General features: G+C 36.2%; 3 protein-coding genes and 1 long non-coding RNA gene across 5 annotated transcripts; 3 read left to right on the top strand and 1 right to left on the bottom strand.

The window, feature by feature from the left end:
- Positions 1-1,965: 1,965 nt before the first annotated feature.
- Positions 1,966-6,415, bottom strand: LOC113752674. Its single transcript, XM_027296759.1, has 5 exons — positions 6,327-6,415; positions 4,288-4,472; positions 3,812-3,996; positions 2,466-2,540; positions 1,966-2,389 (listed from the first exon to the last, which is right to left on the bottom strand). Exons 1-5 carry the CDS (start codon positions 6,413-6,415, stop codon positions 2,039-2,041), a joined length of 885 nt encoding a protein of 294 aa, XP_027152560.1. The 3' UTR covers positions 1,966-2,038.
- Positions 6,416-9,076: 2,661 nt separating this feature from the next.
- On the top strand, positions 9,077-11,443 carry LOC113752673 (NAC transcription factor 25-like). Its single transcript, XM_027296758.1, has 3 exons — positions 9,077-9,500; positions 10,424-10,701; positions 10,850-11,443. Exons 1-3 carry the CDS (start codon positions 9,077-9,079, stop codon positions 11,441-11,443), a joined length of 1,296 nt encoding a protein of 431 aa, XP_027152559.1.
- Positions 11,444-14,147: 2,704 nt separating this feature from the next.
- On the top strand, positions 14,148-17,422 carry LOC113754426. Of its 2 annotated transcripts, XR_003465197.1 has the most exons (5): positions 14,148-14,266; positions 14,379-14,483; positions 15,908-15,963; positions 16,950-17,027; positions 17,132-17,422. It is a non-coding gene; the product is annotated as an uncharacterized LOC113754426 (long non-coding RNA). The 2 variants fall into 2 exon arrangements; XR_003465196.1 differs by lacking the exon at positions 15,908-15,963.
- A 448-nt stretch (positions 17,423-17,870) lies between these two features.
- On the top strand, positions 17,871-19,220 carry LOC113752672 (F-box protein At4g00755-like). Its single transcript, XM_027296757.1, has 5 exons — positions 17,871-17,888; positions 18,181-18,519; positions 18,699-18,794; positions 18,899-19,017; positions 19,067-19,220. Exons 1-5 carry the CDS (start codon positions 17,871-17,873, stop codon positions 19,218-19,220), a joined length of 726 nt encoding a protein of 241 aa, XP_027152558.1.
- Positions 19,221-21,926: the final 2,706 nt, after the last annotated feature.

The raw sequence follows: 21,926 nt of genomic DNA, 5'->3' as shown, positions 1-21,926 counted from the left end.
AGCCACCACCAAAAATTCAACCGCTAAAAGGTAAGGTACCCTTGGACGGCATTCTCCTAAAAACGACGGCTTTGGACTCTCCTAATATGCTCTAAGTCACTATTCACACCTAGCACGAATAACTTCATAAGGACGTTATGGTATAGATTGAGTCTCATTTGAAAATTTTTTTGAAATAATTATTGTATCCTTTTTGTGGTGTGTGAAAGGAAAAAAAATAGTTAAAAATGTTATTGCAGCACAAATATTTTAATCATTTCAAATAATTACATATCCAAACGCTCCCACTATACTAACGACAAAATCACATAGGTCAAAGAATGCAGAAGGGAAATCAGACTTTGGATTGGAAAAATTTTTTTTTTTCTTTTTTGGGTCCTTTCGCCATGGGGAAGTAAAGGTCATTAAAATTTTTTCTTTAGGAAGAAAAAGCATGGGCTAAGGGAGGTATAACATATATGGAAGTCGCAATGTAGTGACCATGAATACCTTCTTCTAGTTTATCCAAAAAACAAATTTACGTTATTTCATATTTTACTACACAGAAAAAAGTTTGTAGATATACGCAGATACTATTGTTTGAATTAGTTATTTTTGGAAATATTTTTTGAAAAATTTTACTATAACAATATATACGAAATTTTTTTTTGAAATATCTAATAGATTGTATGAATGAAATATTTCTGAGTTATTGTGTATTATTATAATATTATATTTAAAAATTTTATTTTTAAAAAAATGACCGATCCAAACGGACAGGCTCTGTTTGAATCCAACATCTCCAAGATTGTGTATTATTATAACATTTTTCCTTTCGTTGTGTTAGCATGAGGGATGACTGGTGCACGAAAAGGCATCATAACTAGGAAGCGAAACCTTTATCCTTGTGCCCAACTCGTACACAGGGCAGGGCACAAGAGGTCTGAAAGGCATACATACAAGTTCCAAATAACTTTCCAATTTGCCAGCAAATTCATGGCATCGTTTCGTTTTATGTGCAAGTAAAAAAATTAAAGAAGAAGCTATTCTGAGTCGAGAAGCTGAAAAAGAAGTTTCAATCTATACATGAAGAGCAAGTGGCTTGCACGACTTGAAATCACCACCATTCATTCCCCTAGGAAGTCAAATTGCAAAATCAATGCTATGGCATCCACCTTCCGTATCCAATAACTTGTGCTAGAACATCACGTAATTCACAATGCCATCCAAGTCCGTGTGCAAAACCGCAGTCTGCTGCTACTAATATTCCGCATTACCCAACAAATCAAAATTACGAATGGGAACATTACTACTCGGTCTTTCTAAAACCTACCACATGAACTTCCATGAAAAATGTGTGAAACTGAACTACGACATCTTAGAATGCTTTGCATTACTTCCTACAGAAGACCAATAAAATAGAACAAAGAAAGGTGAAGAATAAATCTGGACAGTAATGGCCAAGTATATTTGGTCAGTTGTACTGGTTTTATCTCTCAATTCACTTGAAAAAAAGTCCTAAACTTGAGACTGTATCAAGGGATCCACAAGCTTCCTTGCAATTTATCAGCATTATTGTAAGCATGCCACCTCCGATCAGTATCACTAACAACAAATTTCTAGGTCCCTGCCTCCTTCGACTCGACAGCATTTAACAAGTACTTCACATGCCTCTAAACAAGAATAGACTGAGAAGAATGACAAAGTGAAATGCACCAGAATACCAAGAAATTAGCCAAAACAAGGGGAACACACACACACACACACACACAAGGCGAGATGCAAATATATAGCAGTTGGAGAAGCTAAAGTTGACCTTTCTATTTTAAACCCCATAAATAATCTGTTTATCATACTACAAAAACAGGGTTCTGGATGGCATTCAAGGGAACAACATCCAAATAGTCCTTGAAGTCCAGACAAGTTTCATAACAGCCCCAACCCACCCACCACCCACACACACACCCCCCCCTCCCAAAAAAAAAAAAAAAAAAAAAAAGAAAAAAGAAAAAGAAAGAAGGAAATGAAAGGAGACTACCAGACCCTTGAAGCATCAGCCTCATGAATCTGCTACAACATAGCCAGCTTGACTGGCATGATAGTTGTAGTTCCCATTGAAACCCCTACCCCCTCTTCCTCTGTAATAGTTGTTCCTGGGATAGTAAGTACCAGGCTGGTCATAGTGCTGGTTGCGGCCATTCTGATAGGCCCCTCCCCTGCCGCGCCCTCCACGGCCATTAGCATATCCCCTACGGCCGCTTGCACCCACAGTACGACCACCTCTGTAATTTGGATACGATCTTCGAGGAGCATAATTTTGCTCCTTGGGCTCATACTCCTGCAAATTTTGTGCTTGATGTGTGGTGGGCTCATTTTGTACGGGAAGTTCAGAATAGTTTTCAGTCTCCCCCTGCCAAGCACGATTATTAAACGTACCATCAAGGAACAAACAAAAGGTAAAAAAAATCTTTGGGAGGAAAGACTACCTGATGAAATTCTTCTGCAGGGCTCAACTGATTATCATATGATTCATCTTCTTCAGCATTTGCTGTCTCTTCTTCCTGTATAATCCATAGAGATTTGAAAAGAGCAAATTCAATTCATATTTATTGAGCAAGGGCATGTAGACAAAGTGAATTCACACCCACAAAACAACCCCCCCCCCCCCCCCCCCCCCCCCCCCCCCCCCCCCCCCCCCCCCCCCCCCCCCCCCCCCCCCCCGCCCCCCCCCCCCCCCCCCCCCCCCCCCCCCCCCCCCCCCCCCCCCCCCCCCCCCCCCCCCCCCCCCCCCCCCCCCCCCCCCCCCCCCCCCCCCCCCCCCCCCCCCCCCTCCCCCCCCCCCCCCCCCCCCCCCCCCCCCCCCCCCCCCCCCCCCCCCCCCCCCCCCCCCCCCCCCCCCCCCCCCCCCCCCCCCCCCCCCCCCCCCCCCCCCCCCCCCCCCCCCCCCCCCCCCCCCCCCCCCCCCCCCTCCCCCCCCCCCCCCCCCCCCCCCCCCCCCCCCCCCCCCCCCCCCCCCCCCCCCCCCCCCCCCCCCCCCCCCCCCCCCCCCCCCCCCCCCCCCCCCCCCCCCCCCCCCCGCCCCCCCCCCCCCCCCCCCCCCCCCCCCCCCCCCCCCCCCCCCCCCCCCCCCCCCCCCCCCCCCCCCCACCCCCCTCCCCCCCCCCCCCCCCCCCCCCCCCCCCCCCCCCCCCCCCCCCCCCCCCCCCCACCCCCCCCCCCCCCCCCCCCCCCCCCCCCCCCCCCCCCGCCCCCCCCCCCCCCCCCCCCCCCCCCCCCCCCCCCCCCCCCCCAAAAAATAGAAAAACACAGGAAAAGGTGAAAAAGGTACAGCATAACCGAAATAAAATAGTAGGCTCACTAAAATGCTGGAACCTCTTATCATGTTGTGTGAGAGAGAGAGAGAGAGAGTCATATTTTTAAATATATAATCCAGTAATCTAAACGAAATATGCAATGAAATTGCAGATGTTGAACGTTCATGGGCTAGACCACACATTATAGGTTGTACCTCCATGTAGCAGAACTATGATAGGCAACAAAAATGCATCCCATGCAAATAGTAGTATAAACAAAGTGTGAACAACCAAGCCCATGCAACAGCAAAAGGATGCTTGTGCCTTTCATTGAAGAGCAGTTTAAGCCAAAATAAACTAAGCATCCAGGGTATAACACCCCAGCCTCCATTACAATACTAAGGAAAGCATAGGCCAGTCTAACAACCGTACCTGAGTCACAATTCGCAGCACTCTATTACACAATCCATGCATGCTAAAAATGAAAAAACAACAAATTTCAGAGTATCAACCCAATCAAGCATAACCACATCTCTTACCTTCTGTTGATACTGCACCACAGAACCTTCGACTTGGACTGGCATGACAGATCCATGCGCTGGCACTTGAAAGGAACCATAGCTGCCAGCAGCAGCTGCCACCTCAACAGGAGCCTTCATCTCTGGTGTTGTAGTGAAATAGTCTGATGCCATGATCTTGTTTAGTTTCCCCCTCAATCCAGAATCTGCAAAAATTCCAAAAAAGCCATTACAACAAACAGAAGTGAAATGCGAACCAGTAATTATAAAAGTATATAACTAAAATTAAACAAAAAATTGGAGCAAAAAGGGGAAGAATTGTAACTTCATTCAATAGCCTAGAATCACCAAGCAATATAACAATAAATGAAATGCACAAAACACAAAACCAAAACTCATTAAAGCAATAAGCAGGATAACAGCATTGAAAACAGATAAGCTAGACACACACATATTACATGTTCATTCCACAGAAAAATGAGAAAAATTCATCATACATGTCAAATAAGGGTTAGATCCAATGGGCTGATCAGACTTAGCAAGCCAGAGCCTGGCATGCTTAACGCACAGTTGCAGTGCATTCTGATGGGACAAAGTCCAATTCACAGGCCTTGATATTAGCAGGCTCCCAAGCATAGATATGAGGGTTAGATCCATCTCACTAACAGCCTCCCGCGCATTACTGTCATTGACATTAGTATATGCCAAACGTCACTCCCTCTCACTCCTAGTTGCCCAAAAATCAGGTCTACGCGGAAAGCTAAACACCGTCGCAAAGTACAACAGCCTTATAATTTCCTCAACCATGGAAAATTTTTTTTCAACCTCCGATTCCTTTAATTCCTTTTGAAGGCCAGCACAGACTGGTGATTTGAGCTTTAATACTCAACGCCACTTTAATACTCCTAATTTATAATTTCTTCTACGAACCCACCTTAATACTCAACGCCACTTTAACACTTAAGGTCAGCTAACTGGATTACTGGGTTTTATTGGACCCTTGCCCACCAATTTACAAGCTCTTCTCACCTTGTCAATGATAGGTCATGATTTATTGTTAAATTAATAACTATTTTTCCCTTGATTTTAGCCAAATAGTATTTTAATTGATAGATACTACTTATATTTGGTTAATAGTGCTAATTGTAGGAAAATAATCAAAACATGATTAAAAGGGACAATTTCTAGCTAATTTGGTGGTGACACATTCAAGTTCAGAAGGTTTGGGATTCGAGCGTGGAAGTTTCCAAGTCCGAGTAGAAGTCAACAAGAGCACAAGGAGATTTCCTAGCTTGATTGGGGCGGATGAAGAGCAAAGTGGAGTCAAAGTAGGGCTCTTTCCTTTAGTCTTCACACGGCCGTATAAGACAAGGAAATAATTAGAAGAAAAAGGAAGTAGACTTAGCTTAGGAGATTTATTCCTTACTTTTAGCAGGTTGCCCGTAGCTTTAAAACATGGAGGGGACATTTTCTTTGAGGGCTGATTTTTACTTTTCTTCCTTGAACGAATTTGGGAGGCAACAATTGTAACCTTCAAATACCTTTTCCGTGGGGGTTGTTCTCCATTAATGGAGGACTAATCTCCTACTGCTAGTCAAGGGGACAACTGAAGATTTGGTTCAACAATTACTGTGAGATCTAATTTATTTTAATTGCTTCCTTAATTTATTGGTATTTATATGTTTCCTGCTTTTAATTGCTATAGCTCGTGTGAGTGATTGAATAGATACGCAATATTTAATTATTCACATAGGCTATTTTGCCAAATAGGGATAATTGAATCCGTAATTGTTCGTTATCTTTATCTCAGTAGCAACTGGCGTAATCGGGTTTATGTCAGGGAAACATACAATCTAATTTAAACAAACCCTCTTAGCGTGTTTGTTAGTTAGGATTGGGCCTTTCTAATTATTAATCCAATCTAGAAATTAAATCCTACGGTCGTATCTAGAATTGTTTTTGGGTTAGAGAAATAGTAACCGGTCGTACCTTAACTATCGAGAAAGTAAGGAAATGTTGGTTGTTTATTGCGTGTATGACAACTATAACCAATCTATTAATAAATGTGGAATTATCTGTGAATCGATTATCAGTGCATGAACCATTTCTGAAGTGTACCCTTGGTTAGAGTTTTCCCTTAATTATTTCTCTTAATCAATTATTTTCTGCAGTTAATTTATTTAGTTAGCGTTTAATCCAAAACCCCCACCCATACTTTGGACTCTAGAAGAAACGAATCATCCCCAGTCCCTGTGGATTCGACCCTACTCACCGCTATATACAAAATCTGTATTTTTCTCAATAGCCTAGAATCACCAAGCAATATAACAATAAATGAAATGCACAAAACACAAAACCAAAACTCATTAAAGCAATAAGCAGGATAACAGCATTGAAAACAGATAAGCTAGACACACACATATTACATGTTCATTCCACAGAAAAATGAGAAAAATTCATCATACATGTCAAATAAGGGTTAGATCCAATGGGCTGATCAGACTTAGCAAGCCAGAGCCTGGCATGCTTAACGCACAGTTGCAGTGCATTCTGATGGGACAAAGTCCAATTCACAGGCCTTGAAATTAGCAGGCTCCCAAGCATAGATATGAGGGTTAGATCCATCTCACTAACAGCCTCCCGCGCATTACTGTCATTGACATTAGTATATGCCAAACGTCACTCCCTCTCACTCCTAGTTGCCCAAAAATCAGGTCTACGCGGAAAGCTAAACACCGTCGCAAAGTACAACAGCCTTATAATTTCCTCAACCATGGAAAATTTTTTTTCAACCTCCGATTCCTTTAATTCCTTTTGAAGGGCAGCACAGACTGGTGATTTGAGCTTTAATACTCAACGCCACTTTAATACTCCTAATTTATAATTTCTTCTCCGAACCCACTTTAATACTCAACGCCCCTTTAACACCTAAGGTCAGCTAACTGGATTACTGGGTTTTATTGGACCCTTGCCCACCAATTTACAAGCTCTTCTCACCTTGTCAACTAATTTACAAGTTTTTTTTTTTAACTCACTTTAATACTCAATACAAACCTATCTTAACATCTAAGGTCACCTCTACTCCTAATTATGGACCCACTCTTTTTTGAAATCCAAACTGAATTTTTTGAATCCTTGCCAACCCTCGACTTCTTGGTCTAACACCAATCGGATCCTTGTCAAACCCTTGGCGCACTTGGTCCAACAGAAGCCAAACTCCCCAGCACTTTGACATTTTAGTCCACCATCAAGAAAAAAATTTTCACCGGTCCAACTTCGAGAAGAACCCACTTACCCATGAATAGCCCAATATATAAGGAAAAAGTGTCTCGAAAGAGTCTACCAAAGATCTCAATATGTAAATTAGGAATCCAACTCTGACCCAAAAACTAAAGTTATTAGATCTCGAACCTTTACTTACATATTACCCTTTCCTTTCCATCTCTCAAATCAATGTGGACATAATCTAATATGGTAAATAATGGTGCATTGCTAATTCTTAGGGATGGCAACGGGGCAGGTTTGGGGCTTGAGATCACTCCCCCGTCCCTCGTCCCGTTGCCCAAAAATTCCCCCTGCCCCTGCCCCCGCCTCTGTCCTCCCACCCCTCGCCTCGCCCTACTTCCCCCATGAGTGCTTGCGGGTGATAATTTGATTTTTTTTCTAGAAGCATTTATTCAATATATCGAAGCCAAATTCAAAAAATAAAATAAAATAAGGAGTTGAAAAAGTGAAAAATGAAATATGAAACAAGAAAAGTGTTGATATAAAACACCAAAAAAATTTAGAAACTCAATCGAATTCTATAGATAACATTGGGAAATACTCATAAAATGAGTAACATACTTGTGCCAAATATCAACTAAGAATTTGGATAGAAATTGGATAAAGGTTATATTTAGTTGTCAAATATTCTAAATTTATTATTATTAGATTATATAATATATTATATTTATTTATATTAATAAATTGAAGTGGAGGATAAGACGGGGGATGGGGCGGGAGCATTGTCCCCCATCCCTCCCCCCGTCCCATTTAAAACGGGAGAGAAAAATTCCCCCATCCCCGTCCCATTATTTCCCCGCGGGACGAGCACCCACCCCCATTGTCATCTCTACTAATTCCATGCATAATAATACTTGAATGAGGTACGCGGTTATCTGGCAAATTAGACGACACCATCTTCGAACAAAATAATGAGAGGATACCATGGAAATATATATTATGAATACTACAATGTTTATTGTTTAACGGGAGCCACTTCTCAATGGAGTTGAGGTAAAACTTTTGTCCCAAGAAAAAAGGTCTTTAGAAAGTAAAACCAACTTCGGAAGATATCATCAACCATCAGTGAAAAAATTAATCTTTGGAATATTTGTACATCACAAAACTACCCAACTAATATTATTTAGTCACTCAAAAAATGCCTATTTTATCGAGAAAATTAATAAAATTTCTCTGCCAATATAGAATGTTAGTGAATTATCTGCAAGATGATAGTTTTTCATTTTTATTTCCTGATTTCAATAGTTTTATGAGTATTGTGATATATCAATTTTGAAAGTTTTTCATTTTCATTTACAGATTTTATTATTTATATGAGTATTGTGGCATCCAACTTTCACCCTGGATGATATTGTTAATATGGTCACTAAAAGTTTTATCCTTATATTTCGCTCTCAAAAATTTCCAAGATATAAGGTTGAAATCTAGCTCAAAATGATGCAATTTTCTCTAGAATTCAAAGTTGAAATAGTGAAGATAACTTTAGAACAAGCATTTGTGCCTAGCGTAGGAAAGATTAATTCTCATCTATATTCATACTTCTTTTTGAGGGAAAGAAACAAGTTTTTTCGAGAGGAAAATGGAAGGGACAAAAAAATAAAATACGAAAATATTTGTGCCTAGCGTCAGAGCGTGCTCAGCTCCTTCCTTTGTTCATGCAAATTCACATATTTTCTCCGATCTCAATTCAATATTGTCCAAAAAATAAACAGCGTTGTGATTAAATTTGTAAATTTCCGTAATCCAGGACTACTCCTAGTCCAAATTAATCTAGCTATTAGTATCCGAGTCGTATTGCAGTAGCTACATACAATTTTAGATCAGTTCGAAATCAAGAGATAAAGATGGAACCCCAACAAAATCTTGAAAAAATCTCGAAATTTTCTCTCGTCACGGACCCTATATTAACCAAAATTCGTAAACCCTTTTTGTTTCCAAATACAACCCTTCTTCCCTGACTATCGCCCCACACTTCTCTGATCAAAAGAGTCTTGAGAAATCATGGCATCTGGCCACGAAAGCTTCCCGCAAATAGAGGCCTCAGCCGATACGTCGACTGCTGTTAACGTTATTACCAGTCCCGGTGCCCATGCCTGCGCCCATCATCTGAGGAAAGACCATGAAAATGTCTTGTCTGGACTGAACAACACTAGCACGACATTGTCCAGCCCTAGTGATTCAAGACTCGTGGACAATGGTAACAAAAACCACAATGTCGTCAAGGACGATGATGATGCTTACAACAACGACGCTATAGATCGTGACAAGGACTACTTTGATACTTTTCCACCGGGGTATCGCTTCTGTCCGATGGATAGTGAACTCATTGTTTGTTACCTGAAGAAAAAGATTCTGGGCGAGCTTTTACCCAGGAATCAGATTAGAGAAGTTAATCTTTATCGCCAGAACCCTGATACAATATCAGGTTTTTCTTTTTCGTTCTTTTTTAATAATTTTTCTATTTTTCCTCAAGTACGCTTTTTTACTATATAATTGATTTCGCCATAACCCTGATTGTTATGCATGCATCAGGTTGGTCTAAATCGAAGTTCATTCGATTGACATGCACTTACTTTTGTGATGATATCTGGCATGGGGTTTTAGGGGTTTTACTTTAAGGGTTTTAGGGTTTCTGTTTTAATTAAGTTTTTACAGTGGATAATTATTAGTGCTTATTTATACATGTGTCCAACTTTACTTGTTCGTAGGCCTTGTTTATCACTGGCATGTTTGCTGCTGTATCTGGTCTAGCGACGTTGTATTCGCATTAACTACTATTCCTGTTCAATAAATAAATACATGCGTTTAATTCCCTCCTATCAAAGTTTTGAATTCTTGCAAACATGCATTACTATTTTGTTATTATACCCGAGAGAGTACTAGGGAAGTTGTGGACCATTAGTTCTCCGGCAGATTTATTTAGTCCCCTTTTTAGTCTATTTACGTGCTTTACTATATATCTTAATCCCTTTCTCTTTTCCACTTTAGGTCACAATCCTTGTTTGCTTCTGAGGTTTCTGACCGTGTTAAGAGCTTACTACATTCACGTTTAGTTTTAGATGTTGTCTTCTAAATTATTTCACTGACAAGAAAAGTGAAGATTTTTCCTTTTTTCTTTTAGGTGTTTGAAATTTTATCCCTGACAGTTACACACTTAATTACCTGATTTTTTTTTTTTTTTTGTTTTGCGAGAGTGATCATGCACTTTACTTGTATACCACACTAAGAAAAATACAGATTTCTCTTCCATGTGGACCTTTTTATGCTACCAATTGTGTATGATAGGAAGATTTTCTACCGCAATTTTCTTTTTTAAAAATCTTTCTTGTTTTATCTTCTCTATTTTAGGGAGATATCCAAGCATGGGCGATAATCAATGGTTCTTTTTCACACCGAGGGATAAAAAGTATTTGAACGGTAGTCGCCCAAATCGGGCTGCCGGTACCGGTTATTGGAAGGCCACTGGGGCAGACAAGAATATCCACTGCAATGGTGTCACTGTTGGTGTTAGGAAGACATTGGTTTTTTATGAAGGCAGACCTCCCAAAGGTGTGAAGACAAGTTGGATTATGCACGAATACAGGGTTTTAGGACATCATAAAAGCAAGAGTGCAAATGACATGAGGGTAGGTAACATTTACATAATTCTTAATCTTTTCCTTGAGTAAGTACTTATTAACCTTCCTTTTCTAATGTTATATATATATGTCGTACGTAATTGTTCTTCATTGATACTATTGTTTATTCTTTGGATCTAACGTGTTATTCTTGTAGCTTGATGATTATGTCCTGTGCAAGATTTATAAAAAGAATCACAAATCTTTCAAAGCTCGGCAAAGGAATGATGAAAATCCTGGTTCATTTAATCAAAGCAATGATGGAAATCCTGATGATGAACTTGGAGAAGAAAAGGGCAGTTTATTTGATCCTCCTCCCGGTAGCAATGAACAAAGTGGCTGCCCTTACACTTACCAAGCTAACTACACCTATCCTCATTTGGAATCTTTTTATCAATATCCGCCATCAGAGCAATTTCCAATGCTTGCGGGCATTCAACCACTATCCATCGAACCTGCAACAAACCCAGACATTGCCAAATACATCAGTAATTTTCCACCGCACTACTATCATCACGGGGCCAAACCTATCAGCAGTTTTATGCATCCATCTTCGTTCCTTCCAATACCTCCTGTCAATCCAGCTTGGATTTACGAGCTTGTACAAGATAATTTGGATTTACCGATGGACTTCACTGATTATGGTAATACAAATTCTGTGGATCCTTACCTTGACTTGGACAAACTCTCCTCGCATGGCTTTGAAAGTCCTTCGATGCCTCAAGATTCGCGTGGCTCCCAAGATTCTTGAAGCAATATAGATCATCTTTATATTGACGATATATTGGTTAGGAGTATATATGGCTACTATTAGCAAACATTATCATTATTGACTCTATTTTCAGTTATTTTTACTTTGTTTTTCAGTTGCCACATTTTTTTTCATGGACAGTGCTGTAGTGCCTATCTATATCTATATGTATTGAGGAAGGGGTTTTTATCAGAGACCCTCTAAATGGCTTCTAAACTTCTCATTCTTTTTTCTAGATTTTTGTATTTATTTTAATACATAAAGTGGGTTATAACTAACCCTATCACCAATCAAATTTAAAATTTAAAACATTTCCACTATCTACTTCATAAACTGTTTATACTTTGTTATTTATACTTTAAATCCTTTTTACTCCATAATTAAAGACAAATGCTTATTTGTATGCTATTTTAATACAATGTTACATTTTTATAATTAAAAAATATTTATCCCCAAACTAACCCTATAACCACCCCTACAAATGAGTTTTGCAAATTACAATCACGTTTCAAAAAAATCACAAATGTACAACTAAATGTAAAGTTGAAGGGTAAAGTGCAGCTAAATATAAAGTTAAGGGGGTGTTGACCTTCAACCCATCACGTTTTCGATTGCCTTGTGTTATTTATAATTTTACAACAATTAAAACTTCCATAAGACCATAAGAAAAGATAACAAATATAACATCCATTCATGCTTTCTTATTAATTTAAATAAGTAAGATTATTTACACTCAATTTTTGTTATTCACACTCCAATAATCATTTTGATCATATAAGTTTCAATAATTAGACTATATGATAAAATAAATGATGGAATTGCAAATAATAAAAAATTGAGTGCAAATAACATTTTCTTAAGTAAGAAGTGGCTCCCATGCCTTTCTAATTTAAAAAAGTAGTAGCTCCGCTTATATAGGAATTTGGTTTGAAGTTTATTAGTGGGAGGGTAAATAAAAATAAAATATTGCCAAACTTAGTAAAAGTAAAAAAGTAAATGATAATATTTTTTCTTTAAACTTAGCATTCCTAAGTAAAAGGGCAAAATTAAATAGAAAACAAAAAGGAAATAATGTCGTGGATTTAAAAAATCAAGAATGGTACCATTCATGAAATCTAAATTATGAAATCACTAAATAAAAAACAAAGTACCACTGGCCTTTTGAAATATTCATTTTTGATAAAAAATAATGATAATAACAACACCAGTTCTACCAAAAAATTTTAAAAAAGTAATATTATAGTTTAAGAGAAAGATGTAGAACATTCAACCTTAAAATACTACTTAATTTGTAATTTAACATTAGATTTGAATAAGAGTGTAAAACCCAAACACTAATGATAACTTTTGATATCATTAGTTATTTTATGTATTCTTATTACTGTCTTCATATATAAATATGTATTTGCTATGTTAAAATATATATATATATATATATATATATGAATTGATTGTAGTACTTGAGGATATTATAGATATTGTCAGTTTTTCGTTTCCATTTTTAGATACTAATAATTGCAACCATTGTAATTAATTTTTAATTTTATATTTTTATTATGATAGGTAAAGTTAAATATATTGAATCGTAGGAATATGAATTTATATGTTAGGTATAGGGGGAGGAGCGAGGGAAGAAAATGGTGAGGTGTTAAAAAGTAGCAGGAAAGGTTGAAGAAGAAATATGGATTACAGGGATTGCAGGGATATGACAGAGATGACAAAAAAATAATAATAATAGAAAGGGTGGTACCATGGTAGAAGGTATAAAAGTCGTAGGAGGCATCTGATGACTAACTGGCGTATAAGAAAAGAGAGAAATGATAGTGATTTTTAATAATTTTAAGAACACTAAAAACACATAGTACGGAGAATTTTCTTTAAAATATACGTTAAAGTTTATGAAAAATGTTAATCGAAATACATTCAACAAATTTAGGGGCACAAGATAGGAGAAAGATCTTTTTTTTTTTCTAAAAATGGAAGAAAATAAATTGGTTATAATTTATTTTTTTGTATTACAAGTTTTGATATATGGGTATAACATAGTAATATGTTTTGTTGGATATTGATAAATTGACTTTTTTTTAGAAAACTCTTCTCACCTTACCACCCAACCTAACTCTCTCCTTAAATGCGTTAACAATTCTTTTATCATGTAAATCATTATAAATTACAATTTTTTTCAAGATATTAAGCATGCATTTCTTTAAAAATTTTATTATATATATTTATTATTTTGTAACACAATATATAAATATATAAAATATTATTTTGATTTGAAATATAACCCGTGCATAGCACGGGTCAAAACACTAGTAGTTATGGTAACGATGTTAGGGAAACCTACTATTACAGGTTTCTATTACCTTTAGTGACAAATCGAATTTTTTAGTGACTTTTTAAATATTATATTAAAATAATTAATATTAACTTTAGTAAGTTTTTAATTAAAACGAGTAAGTATATACCTAAAAGATAAGTTTTAGTCAAAAATAGAAATTTACCCTTTCAGTAATTTAATTTACTTATTATTTGACAAATGTTACTTTTGTTTAATTAAAACTTATTAATACTAAAAGTAAAAAAATTACATATTAAAATAAGAAAATAATCGATTTCTAAAACGGTTTGGGTTTCCACATCTCTCTAAAGTTGCTTCCCTTCTTTTTATTATCTTCTCACCTCACGGAAGATTGTAGAAATTTTTCCCTGGAAAAGGAAGGAGTACGATCATCATCTTATGGAACGGGATTAGCTTTTGCTAAAATTTAGAAAATTGATCAAGCGGGCTAAGCAATTCTATCTTCAGGCTAAACTCTTCTGGTAGGTTTCATGCCTCAGTCTCTATTTCTGCCTTCTACTAAGCATTGATTCTCATTTCGGTCAATCAATTGGCCTGCCTAGGCGTGGAGGAAAAGCTAAATATGCTTTATAGATAGCACAGGTTCAGGAGAAAGGGTTTCCCCTCTATCAGACACAACAAAAGGGTTAGCAACGGTGGTAGCCAACCAAAGAGCATATGAAAAATAGCGGTGACGAGGTTAGACCATCATGTTCTCTTGAAATCGTTTGTTTATATTGCTGTAATTTATTTATATTTCATTTGTTTTGTTTGTCAAGATTTTCTTGTGAAATCAGGGCTGAGAATTTGAAGAATTTATTGCAATTTTGGGGTTGAAATTGTCCATTGAAACATCTAGGAAATGGTTGTAGTTTTGATTGTTTACGGGTAAAATATGCTTAATAGCCATATGAAACATCTAGGAAAGGACTTGAGACTAGGTGTTTAAGTTAAATGTGATTAATTTGGGAATGCATATAAGATGTTCGGTGAAATGCCAAAGAGAAATTTGACTTGGTGGTTTTGATTTTCAGTTTGGCGGACAAAATACAATTGATTCTTAAACATTTTAATATTTTTGATGATAATAAGCTTTTTGATAACTACCATTGACTTTGTCTCTAATAATTTCGTAAGCACGTTCCTGGCATATATACATAATCATAATTTATAGTCTTTTAGGGTCAACTTTCAGAAGCAGTCAAATGGTTCGATATCTGTAAGAACATTCATAAAAGAGCATGAAGGCAAAATACGCAATGACATAATCAATTTTGTCTTCTTGAATTCCTCTAAAAGAAGGAATTTTGTCTTCTTTAATGAACGGAAAACTGATGTTGCAGACAAGTTTTTGCTGCTTATAGGTTTCCTTTGCATAAGAACTAGGCAATCTCTTTCAGGCATTTGTAGGTTGTACTAGGCTCTCTTCTGCAACTTTCGACCAATCCTATTTGCAAAAATTTTTTTTTTAGTCGCATGTTCTTTGAGAAAATCAACTTTGTTCAATATTTGAGAAGCTCACTTATATATTTCCTAAGACAGGAAACGCATGGTACAAAGTACATCTTGCTAAACAAATACGCAATCAATGTGCCTACTTGTACTTTCATTTATTTCATCTTCAGTATAGAAGAACAAACAAATAAAAAAAATGACATAATCAATCTTATGCAATAATGAAACATTTTGAAATGTATTTACTTCCAGTTGAATTATTCCGTGGATGACCATACAAAATAACCCTTAACATTTACTTCATCACTACAAAAGGATGAAAAATACCATAAATAATTACCTGAAGGAAGAATAGCACATATTCTGCTATTGTTCTATCGTTATGTAGTTGTTCTTGGCTATCCAACCTAACAGCTTCATAATAATTCTTCCAAAATTTAAATGAAAGGAGCAGTCTATCTTTGAGAGCCACAATTTTGCTTACTCAATTGTTAATCGAGTATTCAAAAGGTGATTTTGAATATATCTTATTCTGGTAGTATCCACTCGAGATTTTAGGAGTGTTAAACTTGTATCATTTTTTTAAACAACGGCTGCAGAACAAGGTGAAATTATTGTCAGCTACAATAGCTAGAGTTGTAAGACTTTCTTTGCCTTATCTTGTAAAGGGGCCAAAAAGGAGTTAATGGATAGTAACTGGTTTCAGATCATTCCTCCTGGTCAGGTAATATTAGAGTTGGCAATTTGTCCCAAGTCCCAATGGGCTACCCATGCCCAAAGGAACTTTGGGCGGGATGGGTATTATAATTTGGTATTGGGTTTAAGTTGGGACACATCCCAACTATACCCATTAATGAATGGGAAAGGATGGGAAATACTTGGGTACCCATTGGGCTCAAATGGCAAGGGCTCCGTTTGGATTAGCTGTTTTTGGTAGGTGTTTTTGAAATATTTTATTGTAGCAGTGTATATGAAAAATTTTTACTATAAAATTTTTTTGAAATATTTGATATATTAATATGGATGGGATGTTTTTTGAGTTATTGTATATTACTGTAACATTGTATTTGAAAAACTTATTTTTTGAAAAAAAAGTCAATCCAAACGGAATCTTAGATTCAAAAATTATCTTTAACAATTTTTATAGTCATACCAGCGAATATAATCTAGTAGTCTTCCTAGTCATTATCCACAAGAATTTCCACCATTTCAGTTAGTTTAGACCTGTCATCCTTGGACAATGATAATGATAAATATTCAACATCCTAAGGACCTTGGCCATCTTGATATATGTTGGAATATGGCTGTATATCTATCTTTTCCTTTATTTGTTAATCCAATTTTTGGTGGGAATCTTGAGTATAAAGCACTTGCATGTTTATTTAATAAAACTAAAAGAAATTTAATAAATCAAAAATATAAAAATTATATAAAAATAAAAAATGAATTAAAGGAAAAAAAATATGTAGAAAATGGATTTGGGTATTGGGCGGGATCAATCTAAACCCATCCCAAAATGATCCCGCCCAAGTTAGTCCCAAAACACATATGGGTAAGGTTGGGCCCAAACCCATATGACTCGGTTCCATCTCAAACCCAAGCAAATCCCGCCCATCCCGCCCATTTTGCCACCTCTAGGTAATATATAGCTTGTTTTTATTTTTGTCTTGAGACATGCAATATAATTGTGCTGTATTTGCATTTGAATAGGCATTAATGTGGGCATGCAATCCTTCATTAATCCAAAGTCATGTACGAAACACTAGCTTGTTAGGAGACGAAAATCAGGTACATTTTTTTCTTCTTCACGCCTAAGTTTTATGTTACCTATTTGCTATGATTATGTGTTGTTGTGGCCTTTTTTTAATACAAATCTTGTGATGGTTTTGTAGTGAATGAACCAGATTTCAGCCAAGACCATTAAGAAATTTTATTCTTGAGAGGGTACAGATTTTTCAGATGGACTTTGCTAAAAAATTTTAGGATGATTTACGTTTCTCCGAAGGTAGTGTAATGCGTTTTGATTGTAAATCTGAACACAATCTCCTTAGTTTGCAATGGTTGGTGTTTACTTGTTTTAATGTGAATACTTTCAACATCCAAGTGCTCTTGGGTTTGTAAACGAGAAATTTCAATTCAAACCGAAGCTTTTGATAGTGATTTCAGAGCCCTTGATTTGCAGGTGATCATAGTCTCAAATCAAGTTACTAGCCTCTTGATTGTTTCAGTTTTCTGAACCCAAAGCCTTTGTGCTCTAAATTCAGTTCTTGGCCATGTAATCTTGTCATGCTTAGATATCCATATCTAGTAACCTGCCGCCTTAATTCTGGTGCGTAAGTATCAGTTATTAAAAGTTAGTAAATTATATAAGATCTGAGGTTGCCATTCTTTGTTTCGGCCAATTTGCATTAGATGGACTTTTGTTTAGTCCAAGTACTAAATAAATTGGTGAGTAGATTATTACTGATGCTCAAAATGAGTCGTTTCATCCTATTTTGAAATACCAGTTTTATATAAAATGTCGTGAGACATGTAGAATTTTGTTGTTTACTTCAAATTGGACTGGCTTACTTGATTTAAGTGCCGTGATTTCCTCAGTAAGCCATTAGTAGAGGTCCAAACAAAATGACAATGGAAGTTTTGAATATGGTTCCCGTGTTGCTCAATATGACTTTTGATATGCTTCACTTTTGTACAAGTTATTGAGCAATGTATGCCTTGATCAGGGAAAAGAAAAGAGTTTGAGCATTTGTCTGTCAACTCTTCTCTCTATGTGATCAAAGTAAAGAAGTTTATGTGCAGGGCGGCAATCTGTGCCTTATGGTGGGGGAAAAATAAAAGAATTTGAGGACGTGTCTGTCAATCTTTTCTGTGTTTGATCAAACTAGAGAAATTGAGGTGCTTCACAGCTGTCTGTACTTTTATCTCTATTTCTTTTAAGGGCTTTGAACCTTATGCAGTGATTGTGAATGGAATATGCAAGCAACTCTGTTTAAAGGTGTTCCCTGAGATGTCCACTGTTACTCGTGCTATTGAAATTTGTAACATTGTAGAACCTGTGGAATCCAGGACCAATGAGCCTATTGAATGGGCATGTCTGAAACGGGACCATAAAGTATATGCATTTTTGGCTCAAGGTATTGCCTCCTTCCCAAGAAAAGAATGCTTGTCTGAGGCACTTGGTGCTTCAAGCACTGACAATTACCCAGATGAAAGCATTAGAATACCCCGGAACCAAGTGACAGAATTGGTCAGAGACCTTCTTACTGGTCGAGCAAGGGTGAAATTGATTCTGCAGTCCCTGAGACATTAACGTATAAATTGATGGCCAAACTCTGTGTGATTACTGAAATCCGTATTCAACCATTTCAAGGTTATTTTAGAAGACTTTTCATTTTTGTTTGGGGAGGAGGGGGTTGACGGTGACTTCTTGTTTAAAACCTGTCTCTTTATTGGTAGAAAAACTTGATTTGCATTATCAGTGTACTTTCAGTTTGGTTCCCCCATATATCCAGCAAAGGCTGTAAGACTTTTGATGGGGGATTTGTATTGCTGGTATGGAAGCACAAATGGAGGGAGAAGTGTCTTCAGCTGCACAAGAATCTTGTCATGAAATATTGCTTGTCCGGATTCAGTATTACTAATTAACTGCGTTATAGGAGAATTGTTTGCAAAAGTTCAAGCTGCCAGAACCTGTCCTCTGTATTGGAGGGATTCTGCAAGTCCAGCTATTGGGTAGAGTGCAGAAACAAGAAATAGATAGTTTGTATTACATATGGTGAGTCCTACTTTATTATGATTTTTGTCGCTTGTGTTTGGTGCACAAGCGAGAGGGATTTTTCTCGCATTCACAGGTTTGGTGCAAGTATAAGAGGTTGGGAGCACATGATCCTCAACACATTACCCGGTGCTAGAGGGATTATGGTAAATGACTACGACTACGACGGCGAGGACGATGATTCAGATGACCAGTATAACTAAGTGCTTCTGCTTCTTGCTACGCTTTCTGGTTTTCTTATGCTCTGTTCCTGCTGCCCTTCTGTAAGCTCTGAAGCACAAGATAGAATTTTGGAATTTTGGATTTGTTGGTGGGAACTAGTTTCGACTTTCTTTGTCCATTCATCGTAACCGAGGAAACAATAGTTGTGGGGGTCTCGTAAATACCTTCAATGAATCCGGAAAAAGGCTACCAGCTTTAGGTACTATGAATTCTTTGGCATAAAGAAATCCAAGCGTTACTAGTGCATCAACCTTTCCTACTCTAACTATAATTAATGGCTAATAAAAGTCACCTTGGTACTTATCTCTTGAATTCTTAACTGTTTCAAAATTTAATAAAGAATTTTATCACAACCACAACACTTTTGAATTCAAAACTACAAACAGGCCTATCCTTTTTTTTAAAATTTTGGGTTAAAGTTAGCAAAAGTTCTACTTATTTGCACCTTTCCTGTTAAAATTAATTTTTGTTGCAATTTCCTATTTTAGTTATCCATTCGACACTAGTACGGGCATAGATACGGATTAAGCAACCAGTTTGAGGAATAATATTTTTTATTAAAAAAAATTAATTTGAATTGAATTAGCAATTTGATATTTTCACAAAAAAGTGTCATTTTTTTTTGTCCTTTTTCAAAAAAATTTAAGACAACTATATTTTAGTAATTGTTGTCATTGACACTTAATTGAAGTTCATTAAGAATAATTGAAGTTCTGATATCAATACTCTATTCAAATGTAAAAATTCAACCTAAGTAACAAAATAAATGATAGCTAAACAAATGAAATATGCGTTCAATTGATCGTGTTCAAACTACATCTTCTGTTAATAGTTAGTATATATGAAATTGTATTTTCCATTTGTAGAAAATTAATATGCATTTTATATCTACTAACGAATAAATTACCTATGTTTTGAACAAATCAAACCTAAACTTATGGTGTGATATGTAAATAGTTGCTTACATTTATACGTATGCCATCATCCTTTCTTTATGATGGAAATTTCTTTTGATTATATTTAGGGGTGGCAATTTGCGATACGACCTGAAAAAATGATATGAACCTAGCACGATATATATTGATTCGGATTGAGGTTTTGCGGGGTCGGGTCAGAATCGAGTCGAATGCGACGAACCCGAAAAGAAAATGGGTCTTATTCGGGTCAAACCGTGGGTGATCCGATACGACCCCCCGATCACCTGTTTATGAATTAAAAATTATTTTACCTAACAAAACTACGTTATTCTTTTTGTTTCAAAGGCATTAATCACTTAATCCTAAATGAATTTATTTAACTTATTTGAAGTTGAAATTATTATATTTAGAAAAATAATTTATTATATTATTTTTTACTTTTATACTGCTTTTATTTATTTTATATTTGGTTTGGAACAAAACACTTTTACGATGTTTTTAATTTATTTTTGATTTGGTTTGGGATTATTTATTTAAATTTTTATTACTTGATTATGTAATTAGTCTTGTGTGAATTACAAATTACAGTGGTAAATTAATAAATTAAAATTAAGTTTTGGGTCATTCGGGTCGTCCCGCCAACCCGACAACCTGGAATTTTCAGATTCGGATCAGATATCCTGACCCGTTTCGGGTTGGGGGGTCAAGTTCGGGTCAGCCAGTTTTCTATTATACCTGGGTCTCAACCCGACCTGTCACTCCGATTTGGACCCGATTGCCACCCCTAATTATATTGTCAAAAAAATAACATATTTTACAAATTATTCCAATTTATTTAGAAAATGTTACTAATTTCATTAGAAATTATGAAATGTAATCATGGTTTATTAATTTTTTACTAAATATAAATACAACATACAAAAGGAAAATATATTTGACTTTGTTTTACTTTGATCAGAAAAACTTGTGGTACAAATAACGAAATAGTGACAAGGGTGCAAATTTCAAATCAACAACCAACGTACACTTAATTACGCTAATTGTTTAGTTGACCAAACTAATATATGCCATAAAGTAACTAGACTTTAGCATTTATAAATTGGCAATTTTAGCAGTTTATATACCATTCACCTATAAAAATTATGATTATTATAAAATGACATTTTATAATAATTTACATACTATTTGCCAATTAAAAGTAAGTTTGATAAAAAAAATATATGCATATAAATCCATATTGTAAATGATACAAAATATATTTGAATCTCACGAAACTTAATCTATGGGTAAATTTACTATAGTTTTCAAAGATTATGCCACATTAGTACAAATTTAACTTTTATGCTTGTGACCTAGAAAATAAATTTATTAGAACACATAACCTCTGTAAATGATACATACATTTATTAAAATGCTTAAAACACATAACATTGATGAATGATACATACAATCATATATTATACATTTACGTTACCAACAATTACTAACTATAATATTAAGTTTCAATCATTAATAAAAAAATCTTAGCATTATTTTAAATAAACTTTCTACTACTTGTTTCATATAAGTTTCTTTAAGTAAAATAGTAAATTTATGCCACAAACTAGTAAGTCTTGATGATTAACCAAATTTACTATTCTATCAACAGGATTTACTATTAATCCGTGAAAACTTACTATTACTTGAACTAAACTTACTCTCCAAGAAGAAAGTTTCGAATATAGAGTAGTAATTTATTTTTTTTTAAAAAAAAGTAACTTTCATTTTTAT

Source organism: Coffea eugenioides, chromosome 11 (genome assembly GCF_003713205.1).
Source record: "Coffea eugenioides isolate CCC68of chromosome 11, Ceug_1.0, whole genome shotgun sequence".
In the NCBI taxonomy this organism is placed as follows: Eukaryota; Viridiplantae; Streptophyta; class Magnoliopsida; order Gentianales; family Rubiaceae; genus Coffea; species Coffea eugenioides.
The sequence above is the reverse complement of the archived record's forward strand: the minus strand, read 5'-3'. Positions and strand labels throughout refer to the sequence as shown.